The 12,302-nt window shown below is 23.2% G+C and overlaps 2 protein-coding genes across 4 annotated transcripts; both read right to left on the bottom strand.

The window, feature by feature from the left end:
• Positions 1-119: 119 nt before the first annotated feature.
• On the bottom strand, positions 120-1,214 carry LOC122510324 (peptidyl-prolyl cis-trans isomerase NIMA-interacting 4). Its single transcript, XM_043624879.1, has 3 exons — positions 977-1,214; positions 775-894; positions 120-339 (listed from the first exon to the last, which is right to left on the bottom strand). Exons 1-3 carry the CDS (start codon positions 1,079-1,081, stop codon positions 181-183), a joined length of 384 nt encoding a protein of 127 aa, XP_043480814.1. The 5' UTR covers positions 1,082-1,214; the 3' UTR covers positions 120-180.
• A 4,223-nt stretch (positions 1,215-5,437) lies between these two features.
• Positions 5,438-11,279, bottom strand: LOC122510323. Of its 3 annotated transcripts, XM_043624877.1 has the most exons (8): positions 11,172-11,279; positions 10,460-10,693; positions 10,234-10,380; positions 9,578-9,609; positions 9,391-9,498; positions 6,766-6,955; positions 6,318-6,668; positions 5,438-6,199 (listed from the first exon to the last, which is right to left on the bottom strand). In XM_043624877.1, the coding sequence occupies exons 5-8, from the start codon at positions 9,438-9,440 to the stop codon at positions 5,789-5,791; spliced, it is 1,002 nt and encodes a 333-aa protein (XP_043480812.1). In that variant the 5' UTR covers positions 9,441-9,498; positions 9,578-9,609; positions 10,234-10,380; positions 10,460-10,693; positions 11,172-11,279; the 3' UTR covers positions 5,438-5,788. The 3 variants fall into 3 exon arrangements, with proteins under 3 accessions (XP_043480812.1, XP_043480813.1, XP_043480811.1); XM_043624878.1 differs by lacking the exon at positions 9,578-9,609; XM_043624876.1 differs by lacking the exon at positions 10,234-10,380.
• Positions 11,280-12,302: the final 1,023 nt, after the last annotated feature.

The raw sequence follows: 12,302 nt of genomic DNA, 5'->3' as shown, positions 1-12,302 counted from the left end.
TGTTAACGAAGTTAAAAAGTAAAATTATATTAAATTCTAATTCGATATTTTTGTGTCTAATAACTGGATTTAGAGTACTAAAATTTACTGTCGTCTATATAAACTTGGAATGCTGATGATTTTGGTAATTATATATACAAAAAATTGTTTATTAGAATGAAAAAGATATTTACAAGTTTTTCATTTTTTCCCCTCGACCATAATAATATGATAGCCGAATTTAGTTTTGACCGGTGGGTCCGTATAAACTGGAGAGCCCAAATTTGAAATTGGAAGTGCGAATGCTGCTTCTTGAAAAGGACCAACCATTGACCCTCGTGTCATCCAACCCAGATCGCCCTAATATATTACAAAATCTCTTTAAAATTTTACTCCTCCGATCTGCTTATTACGAAAGTATTAACAATAAATTGTATAAAAAAATCTGTTTAATTACTATATGAATTCGATTTTTACGATATTTTTCGTTTTAAAAATATCGAATTTAAAAAATGTAAAACTAAATTAGTAATATTGTTTGTTTATAAAAAAATTAATTAAATAGCAAATTATTAAGTCGATAATATTAAACTCAGAAAGTTAATAATCTTCATCATAAAAGTTAAAATTTACGATTAATGTTTAAAATATTAAAAATATCGAGTCTTAGATTAGATTTTAGATAAACTACAAAGAAACAATTAATAATAATTAGTGAAATAAATAAAAAAAATATATAAAATTGAGGATTTCTTTATATAAATTGTATAAATATAAATAAACAAAAAAACTAACCCCTGATCTTGCTTTATCCTCACTGTACGTAGCGGCGACTTCATTAAATTTCTGTCCGGCTTTCAATTTTTCCATAGCTTCCAAAATTTTCGACTGCTTTTCACAAAGAATATGCCTTACCTATAGAGAAAATTATGCCATAATTATAGAAAATATATGAAAATAAATAAATTAAATATAGAAAATATTACAAATTTATAACCTTCACTGCTGTCCCTCCTTTTTTATCGCCTTTTCCTTTATCACCGTCATCTGCAGATTTTGATTTTCCTGCTTTCGCTCCACCTGCTGCCTTTTTCGGTGGCATAGTCAATTGCTATGGAATTAAATTATCTATTTTAATTGCAGAAAATAGCAAAAGAAAACGATGAAAAAATTAATATAAATTTTTGTTTATTTCCTGCACACAACGCACGTGAAATATATTGGAAACGTGGAATGGTTCATATTCCTGTTCCTGGAAATTAAAAAACAGTGTGCGTTTCCAGCGCGAAATTTAATTTGAATAATTATTCGAATAACAATTTGAATATTTAACAAACTGAAACAAAAATAATACTGATAATTATTAATTTGAATATTAAAAAATCTATATTAATAATCGTCGTATTTCGTTAATCTGTTCGCAAAAAAATTCCTTCGAAGAATTTTATTATTAAGGAAAATAATTGAATTCTCGCAAAGAATTTTGATAAAATTTTTGTAAATTCTAATTAATTTCTTTTTGAAGAATATCTTTGAATTTTTTTAAATATCGGAGTTTCTTTAATAATTTCAATTAAAAAGTTTGAAAATAATTAAATTTTATGAATAATTTCTAACAATTTTTTTAAATAATCGTGCTTCTTAATAATTGAAATTATAAGCATTTTTTAATTACTGAATTGATTTTTTGCAAAGAATTTTACATTTTATAATTATAATTGAATTGTTTCGAAGGATTAAATAAAATTTTAGAAAATAATTGAATTTTTTCGAAAATTATTATTAAAAATTGTTTAAAAATTGAATTCTTTCATGAAATGTATTTTAAAATTGTATTAAAATTAATTAAATTTTCGGAAAGAATAAATTTTACTATTTATAAAAACAATTGAATTGTTTCGAAGGATTTATTAAAATTTTAGATAATAATTCTATTCGCTCGGGAAATTTATAATTAAAATTTTGTTTAAAAATAATTGAAATTTTGCAAAAAATTGTACTATTTATAAAAATAATTGAATTCCTACGAAGAACGTTATTATTTATTAAAATAATTGAATTCTTACGAAGAATATTATTATTTATTAAAATAATTGAATTCTTACGAAGAATATTATTATTTATTAAAATAAGTGAATTTTTACGAAGAATGTTATCTTATTTATGAAAATAATTGAATTCTTGCGAAGACTTTTACTACAATTTTTTAAATTAATAAACAAGAATAATTAATTAGTAAATTAGTTAATAATTGAATTTTTTTTAAAGTTTGTTAAATTATTCACAAATTCATATTAGAAAATAAAAAATTTTGCAATTTGCATAATAATAAATCGAATATCACGTTCCACGCGTAACATTTGCTAGTTATTAAAAAATATTATAAATTATTTTTAAATTTAAGTAATAATTAAATTAAAATTTTAAGTATAGTAATTTAAAATTATTACTTTAAAAACTTTAAAATAATTATTAGAAGATAAAAAAATAATATTGTTAAATAAATATTAAAAATATTAAGTATTAATTATAAAATTATTTTTGAATTTTTGATAAAAGCTTGGATTTATTTGTCCTGGATTCATTTTTTTTTTCATAAAAAAATACATGTTAATACACGATGCGACATTATGTACCATGAACAGTGTGTATGAATTATATGAATGAATTAATGGAAAGTGACTTTTTTTCATTTTATAATTGCTTTGTGTGAAAATTTTGTCCTATTCATACGTCAAATATATGAAATTATATTGTATGTTATTTTTTTACAGAGATAAAACTATCGACTTACAACAGCTACAAGCGAGAGGCTTTCTCGGCTAAAAACAAATCTTTTGTACTCGTACATATTTATCGCATACGTCTTGTGACAGATTACAACTATTTTTATAATATTATTATTATTAGATTATTACTATTATTATTACTGTGTGATATAACAACATTGCATGATTGATGGTCTGATTTTTATGATATTTCTTTTTTAAATATTGATTTTAAGACTCAAAATTGACTACACATTTAGAGAATATTAGTCGTTACATATTTTGTAAATTAAGTTTTTGTTTTTCATCAAAACTGTTTTTTTTTTATTTTGCGAGTTCATTCTTTTTTAAAAACATTCCATTCTCATTTCTCTTCTTTTTAATTTATTCCACTTTTTTTTTGCTTTAAAAAAATTTTATCTCTACTTTTGATGATTTATTTCGAGAAGAAATATTCTTTTTAAAAAAAATATTTATCAAGAGAGATGTTTTTATTATTTTTTTTAAATGGACGAATTGAATTTCATTTTTTGTAAACAAAAATTGTATATTTTCTTTTTCAACAAAGAACAACGGATGGAGTTGTAGTACAATGTATTTTAGAATAACTTTTTTTTTTAAAGAGAAACATTTATCAAAGTAGAGATTTTTTAAAAATGAAATATAGAAGAAAAAATGTCGACGGAATTTCTCTTTTTTTGATTTTTTTTAAATTAAAAATTCGATGCATTTTATTTTCAAGCCCGTGCGTTTCATATACTGAAGTTTGAATTCTATTATTACTTTAAAAAGTGAGGTCTAAATTACATTTTGCAAACTTGTCCTTTTTTATTCATTAACATGCCTTTAAAAAGGATTATTTTTATATAGATAATTAGGCGTCGTTCTTTTTAATATTTGTTTTTTCAATCTTCAATGTATTATACGAATATGTGAAATTCAGAGAAGGAATATGCATTTTTTTCCTATTCTAATTTGTAAAAGTACGTTTATAATTTATAATAATTAATTCGACAATATTGGTTCGTTGAAAGTTTATAACGAACGTATATAATATATAAAACCTTCGCCGATATTCGCGTAACAAAATATGTTAAATATATCATTTTAAAATATTTCAGTCTAAAAATGCATAAGTAGTAACTTTTATAACAAATTCATTAGAATAATATCTAGTTTTTGGTTTTTTCAGTAGATTTATCAAATAACTAGTAAAAAATAGAAGAAACTAATAATGGAAATAAAAATAAAAATAATAACAACAATAATAATAAAATAATAATAATAATAATAATAATAATAATAATAATAATAATAATAAAATAATAATAATAATAATAATAATAATAATAATAATAATAATAATATTAATAAATATAATTATATTATTATACATTACTTATATAATATATAATTATATTATATAATAATAATAAAAGTGATAGTAATAATATTAAAAATAATAATCTTTCAAAAATAAAATTTTAACAAAATGAAGAAATTTAAAAGAAAATATTAAATAGAAAATAAAGAAAATACTATTCAAAAGGGTAAATTTAAAATTAATGGAAATGGATTAAAGAATTTAACTAAAGAAATTAAATAGAATTAGATAAATATACATTTCAAGGAAAATGAAATAAATTAAATTAAAATGTAATATCAGGGTGTCTACCCGGTTACTTCCTAGTTTTTTCCCGGCTTTGTCCTAATTTTTCCTCGTTTTTTTTTTTAATCAAATTTAAATTTATTTGATTTCGAACATAAATAAATCTACAAATGGTTTCAAAAATTTTTATTTGAGCTTTTATGAATAATTAAATTCCTTTGACGAGTTTCTTTAAATTTTTTCAAAATAATGTTCTTTTTAATAATTTTAATTAAAAATTTTGAAAGTAATTGAATTAAATAAAGAATTCTTTCAATTTTTAAAAATAATCTTGTCTGTTCATAATTAAATTGAAAATTTGATTAATTCAATTTTATTCAAATGTAATTGAATTTCTGCAAAGAATTTTACTATTTATAAAAGTAATAGAATCCTTCCAAAGAATTTTACTATTTATGAAAATAATTGAATATATTTTGAAGAAATTTTTAAAAATAAAATTATATTTATGATGACTAACTTTCCTTGATTATTTTCAAAAAATTTAAATAAAATTCTTTAAAATAATTTAATTATTTTTAATAGAATGTAAAGAAATTTCAATTATTTCAAAAATTTTCAATTATTTGTTTAGAAAAATTCAATTATCTTGAAACAATAGAATTGAAAAATTTTAAAAATCTTATTTTTCAGAATTTTCAAAAAAAAATTTGCAAAAATTCAATTTTATTAAAAAATTTTAAGTGTGCATTTTTTTTTAAATTAACTAATAAAAATTTTAATTATTAATCTTCGCACTAAGAAACATGAATACATTAGAATGTGACTCTTTATAAAATTTAATTATTTATCAATTATTAAATTAAAATTGATTATTAAATTATTAAATAAAAATTCGATTTGTTAAAAAGTTATTAATGAAATTCTTTAACAAATTTAATTATTTTCAGTGGAATTTCACAAAATTTCTATTAATTCGATAATTTTTTAAAAATTTATTTACATACTAAAGAATCAGTGACTAATTTTTTACTATCAAATTAATTATTTTTAACTAGTTAAAATTTAGAGAACATTATAAATATCTTTAAAAATTGGAAAAATCGATTTTTTAAAAACAAATTAAAATAATAAAACTTTTTTTATTTTGGTGAAAAAGTTCCCGCTTAAAATTCCTGGCTTATTCCCGGTTAAATTAAATTCCCGACTGTTTCTTGGTTTTCCCGGATTTCCCGATTAGTAGACACCCTAAATATACTCTTTCGAAGACAAAATTTGAATTAGTTTTTCGACTTCAACAAGAAACAATGAAAAAGTTGATCGTCGTTTTTATTATAGCTAAACTTCTTAATAGATCGATATAGCTAATTTTTGTTTTTGAAATATTATTTTTTTTTATACAATATTTTTTAGAATAGAGTAATGATATGCCTTACGTATTATCAATATTATTGTTCTCAATTTCATCCTGTTCAGCGAGCAGTGGAACGACTTGCTGATTATTACTGTCTGAATCAGAAGGCCTTCTGCTTTGTCCTGGCAAGAAGGACATTGGTATTGTGCCTGACGGTGTTGTTGGCGCCGATCTCGATAACCATCGTTTCGCTTTATTTCTCGCATTAGGAGGACCCACTGACATATAAACTTTTCCACGAGCCCTTCTCGTTTTATTCATAACAACTTCAGTTGGACTCAATGGTTGATGTTGTGTCGCTGCATCCTGATTAAATGGATAAAGAAATTGTGGCCGGTTTTGATTTTCATTCGACGGAAATAATTGCGGTGGACTTGGTCCATTTGGTAATTGAGGAAGCTGTTGAATTTTGTCCAAAAGCTCTCGTAACTGGAAGAAGGAAAAGAAGAAAATTAAAATTAAAAATAAAAATCGAAATTACGAAGAAAAGTCTAAAATTATTATTTTTGTTTTTGTTTGAAATTTTGTTTGAAAATGGAGAAAAAACCTCTAAAGTGGGACTTGTTGCACGTGGAGGAGACGATGGCGATTGTGCGCCAAGACTCGAAATATCGGAGACTGTTCTTTGATTCGCCAAAGATGCCATTGAGTCGTCAATATTTCCTGCTCTCTCACAGCCGGCTATCGATAATTGATCAATACTATTGCAAGAATAAGGCGGAGGTATTATTGTGTTCGCTTCATTAACAACATTGCACATGAAACTGGAACTCAGTGAATCTAAAGTGCTTGCATGGGAAAGCGATCTAAAGTATCGCATCACAAAACCAGAAGCACCTTTTCCAAATCCATCGTCATAGCCAATTACGAGGGGATACAAATCCGGTTTTGCTGTTACCTAGGTATTAAATTTGAATGTAAACATTTCATTATTTCGTTCATTTTCTGTCTTATTTTTTTCTCTTCTAATTAAAATTGTAATTAAATTTTTGTACCTCATTATAGGGAGGTGGCATGGCTTGAACGAAAGAATTACATCTACTGTAGTGAGGAGGTAAATAACAGGAAGTCGAAGACGCTCTATCGGACGTGGAACAATCCTCATTTGTGCTGGACCGTCGACATCTCCACAGCCAATAACCACACGCAGCTCCAGCTGCTAAACCTGCCAGTACGGCTGCAGTCCTAAAAAAAATTTTTTGAAATAAAAATAAATAATAAATACAGACCTCTGATCGACTTTAACGAGCCAAAAAAGTTTCTTCAGTCGATTAAAAATAGAAGAAAAAGTCGAAAAACTCGTTTATTTAATTTAGTGTTGTCACAAAAATTTTATTTTGTATTTCCCTCATTTCTAAATTCAATTAATCAAAACTCGAATAATTTTGATAAATAAATATTTAAACACTTCTTATTTCTTTTTTCACGGGAAATAAAATTTAAAAAATTTCAACTTCTAAAATTTATTAATTTCTAAAAATTACAACTATAACCCTTCAAGAATTCAATTATTTTCTACAATTTTTAACTAAACTTCATCTCTAAATCAATTATCTATATCAATTTTTAATAATTTTCCGAAAGTTCTTCGAGAATTCAATTGCTTCAATACAAAAATTCAATTTTTTATAATAATTGAAACTGTCCATTTTTCATTTTAAAGATATTAAGGTAGAATATTTTCAAAAATTTTAATAAAGAAATTCTTAAAATTAATTTTTTAAAAATATTTCTAAATAATTTTTGAAAGACTATTGTCTTTATAAAACATAAAGATATCAATCGAAGACTCGGAGTGCTCGATATCTTTATGTTTTATAATAATTTAAATTTCCATAAAATTTTTCAAAAAAAAGAAAAAAATTAAATTATTTACAAAAATTTTAATAAGATTCTTTGCAAGAATTCAAATATTTTTACAAAGTAATACAATTTTTCACATCAATTCAATTATTCAAAAAATGTAACAAAATTCGTTGTAAGAATTCAATTATTTTCATAAATAATAAAATTTTTTATATAGGATTTCAATTATTTTTAATACAATTTTTAAAAAAATCCTTGAAAAATGTGTAATTATTTTCAAAAATTGTTTGAAAGAATTCAATTTGCATTTCACAAATAATGAAATTCTTTGCTGAAATTAAAATATTTTCAAAGTCTACTATTTTAATAAAATTTATCAAAGGAATACAATTATTTTCATAAATAATAATATTCTTCACAGGATTTCAATTATTTTTCAAAAAATTTAATAAAAATTCTTTGCGAGACTTTAATTATTTTCTAAATAATAAAATTCTTTACAGAATATCAATTATTTATAATACGATTTTAAGTAAATTCTTCGAAAAATGTAATTAATTTCAAAAAATTTATTAAAATTCTTTGAAAGAAATAAATTAACAATTATCAATTATTTTTAATAATTTTTGAAAAAGTTCCTAGAGAATTTTCAATTCTATTTGTTTACAATTCATTTTTACGAACTTTTGATTATTTGAAAGTTCTTCAATTAAATATTTAGAAAATAAAAACAAAATAATTTCAAAAAGAATTCAATTAAACTTTTTCAAAATTCAATTATTTCTAAAAAATTCCTGCTATAATGCTTTTAATATTGAATTATTGTCTAAAATTTAAACGGAAATTCATTTTTAAATCATTTTTTATTTAAAAATTCTACGAGAATTTAATTATTTAAATACAAAAATAAATAATTTATTGAATAAATGAATGTTTCTCAAAATTTAAATTCACGTAAAGAATTCGGAAATAATTGAATAAAAAATAATTAAATTACTAAAAAGCAGTTTATTATTTACGAAAATAATTGAATCTCTGTAAAATATTTTATTATTTTTATGAAAATAATTGAAGTATTGCGAAGAAATTTATGGAAAATTTGTAAATAATTGAATTGTTGTGAAACTTTTATTATTTATGAAATTAATTTCATATTTTCTTAGAATTTAAAAAAAAAAATTTTTTAAATAATTGAATTTTGAAGAAAAATTTTATTATTTTTAAAGATAATTGAAATTTTGATAAGAATTTAAAAATTTTTTTGAACATAATTGAATTTCTTTAAACATTTGTAACTTCTCTAAAATTCAATTTTTTGTGTTTTTAACTAAAATACTTGAAAAAATGATTCATATTCAATTACATTTTACAAAATTCCAATTATTCGAAATCTTTTTAATTGTATATTTCAAAAATTTAATTAGAAAAATTATTCAAATATAACTTTTCAAAGATTTGTCTATAGTTATGCTTTTCACGCTATAGAAATAGAAATAAGTGGCATTTTATACTAAAAATGTGGTATTTTGTTGCAAAATTTGGAAGAAAAGTTGAAAAAATTTTTTAATATAAACCGATAAAAGTCGCATTATTCGAAAATAGTCGAAAAAGTCATAATATTCGAGGCCTGTAAATAAATAAAAAAAACTACTTTTTAAATATATAAAAAAATATTTTCTAAATAGGAAAACAATTTTCTGTAAAAAGTTATTTTCCAAAATAGAAAACAGTTTTCTCAGAGAGATAAAAATTATAAATAGAGATAAAAATATTTATTTTAATTAATTTTACTGAAAGAATAAAAACAAAATTACCAATAAGTCCAAATCAGGATTGTGAACATTTCTGCGATTGATGTACCCATTTGTGGGAGTATATTGTAGCAGCAACCCAAAGAACAGCACTGCTTAGGAGGAGAGCATCTGCGAAAAAAAATCATTTATTAATAAACAAATATTTCCCAAAGTACTGAAATTATTTCTTTTCTTTTAAAGAACTCACGTGTGCCCTCCATCACAAATTTTAGCAGAGACCTTAATAATCAGAAAATCGAAAAATTTTATTTTTGGACTATATTTATAAAAATTTAATGCTTCTTCTCAAAGTTAATTTATAGATTTAAAGAAGAACGAAACATAAATTACTATTTACTCAAGCAAAAGGAAAGAAATATAGTTTACAGGTTTAGTCAAAAATACAATTTTTTAAATAGCGTAACCAATAAATGGTTAAAGCGGAGTATACAGTTCGAAAATACAAGACTATTAGTTTAAAAAAAGAAGCAAAAGATAATAAAAAGTAAGAAATAGGAAATTGTTTAAATAGAATCAAAATGGTACTCAAAAAAATAAACAATAATCTACATAATAGAAATTACGTGCAACTCTATAATGACACTAGGTACAGTTTTCATTCTAGTGAAAAGAAAATAATTCTACAACATTCACTAAACAAGAAAAAGAAATCTAATTTTGATTATTTAACTAAAGAGAAATGAAGCCAAGGATCAAATGGACAATGATGAATTCGATGCGTGTGCGTCGCAAAAATTTTCCTCTTTCTTTTTCTCATTCGGAATTTGTTTACAATTTTTCGAGAGCAAATTTTGGAATTTCCAAATAGTAATATTGAATATATGATTCAACGAAAAAACTTACTCATATTAAGTACAAAATATATTGTACCAAGTGCTTTCATTTCTCTAGACCGATGAACCGAACCGAGTGATTATTGATCGACGACTTCCAACGGCGAACGCGCAACGAGCCTGCACTTTTTCCTTATGTTCACTTCGAAGAGCCATGCTGTGAGATTAAATGGGGAAAAAGAGTCACAAAGGAATATAAAAATGAAAATATTCAATTCTATTCACTAAAAACTTACTTGTCTCACAATAAGAGCCAGCGTGACTAGTGTAATTTCCCGTTGATTATTAGTTGCCAGTTGCATATTATTTTTAAAACACCAAATTCACGAAACGCGTCAATCCGTGTTCCTATGTATATATTTACAAATGCAGTGTGCGTCAAAAACTATATATTCACTACAGGATTCTGCGCCCTTCAAAACTTCTCAATATAATGAATAAAATCATTTTCTTTTATAATAATTAAACACCTGGAAAATAAGAATGTTTAATTGTTTTCTTTGACAATAGAAAAAATATTTCAGTGTCTCGGTAACCTCGAAAAAATATTAATATTTTAATTGTTTACGATTCAGTTTAGGTTAATATTTTACAATAACTACAATAAATAGATGTTGATGGGTTGTTGTTATTATTACCATTAAAACAAAAGAAAATGATTAGAAAAACACAAGATGTTCAACTTCAAACACATATTCAAGTTTACATTTTATCCATTTTAGCGCGAAACAATTTGCAGGTTTACCAACTGATCCTTCGATTATTTTATAAAACAATATTAATTAAATTAATATACAATTAAAATTTACAATGTTGCAAACAAATAAATACAGAGAGTAAAAGTTATTACCAAAGAGGTTATGTTTATCAACAAATGATTTTTATAGAGTTTATTCTATAGTAGAGGATTTATTAATTTTCATCATTTTTACAACAAAGTGAACATACCTGTTTGTTAATTTATAAACGAAATAATTATTTATAAAAGATAACGTACTAATCAGATACAGAAATGATAAAAACACAAAATGTTTGTACCTTTTTATTTATGTTTTGAAAGAACCGAAATAACTAAAAGCGCGGTTTTTAACGGATGGCTTCACTTCCTGTTGAGCCTTAAGGCGGACGCACAATGAATTGTGAAAGAAAGTTTGTTTTGCAAAACGTGAAATTAGATATAGAAAAGAAAATAAAGTCTCTCTGTAATTTATATTTCGTTATCATAAGCAAATTTCGAGTGTTTATTTATTTAATTTATTTAATAATTATTATGACAAAAAAATATTAACATAATTTGAAACGCGCGCCAAAGTTGAAACTAAAGTGCAACTCGACGTTCAAAGATGGCGCGCTCTTCCGGTTCAAGCAGCGCGTTGGAACAAGTTTCATGGCGACGGCCCGTCTTTTTGCTCTTAAAGTTACATTATTCTATACACTTTTCATCAAGTTTTGCTCAATAGAAAGTTATTTTTAATGGTAATGAATGTTTTTTTCCAGATTTCTTATTTTTTTAGTCAAAATTAATACATTTTTGTTAATGAAAATTTGTCGTTTGTTACAGAGTGCACCTAACCTGAATTTTTGTTCCTGTTCATTTTCATCATTTGAAGAATATATTTCAAATTATTGGTAAGTCTACACATGTTTGGTATATATTTTTTTAAATAAATAATTATTCGTATTTTATTTATAATGGGAAAGTATAATTGCAAAATGGAGTGCTTTGTTGAAAAATAATTTTTTTATTGAGCTTTCTCCATGGTTCGTGATATTTTCTTTCGGATTGTTGAAATTCGATTACAATTAACAGATTTTTAAATATATCTCATTTGTTATAAATATTTATGAAAAAATTTATATTTAACAATAAACTATTTTTCTCAACGGATTTTTACCATGGAAAATTTTAAACTTTGAATATTAAAAATGGCGTCATTTCCTGTTAAGGTTATACCAACATAAGAAATTTAGAAACAAGAATAGAAATCAATAATAAAAATAAATGTATTTCTCTTTTTGTAACTTATCTTCGCGTTTGAAATTAAATTTTCCTTTTATTGTTTCTTTTTTATTATTTTG

Source organism: Leptopilina heterotoma, unplaced genomic scaffold (genome assembly GCF_015476425.1).
Source record: "Leptopilina heterotoma isolate Lh14 unplaced genomic scaffold, ASM1547642v1 Lhet_68, whole genome shotgun sequence".
Lineage (NCBI taxonomy): Eukaryota > Metazoa > Arthropoda > Insecta > Hymenoptera > Figitidae > Leptopilina > Leptopilina heterotoma.
This window is presented reverse-complemented; position numbering and strand designations above follow the sequence as displayed.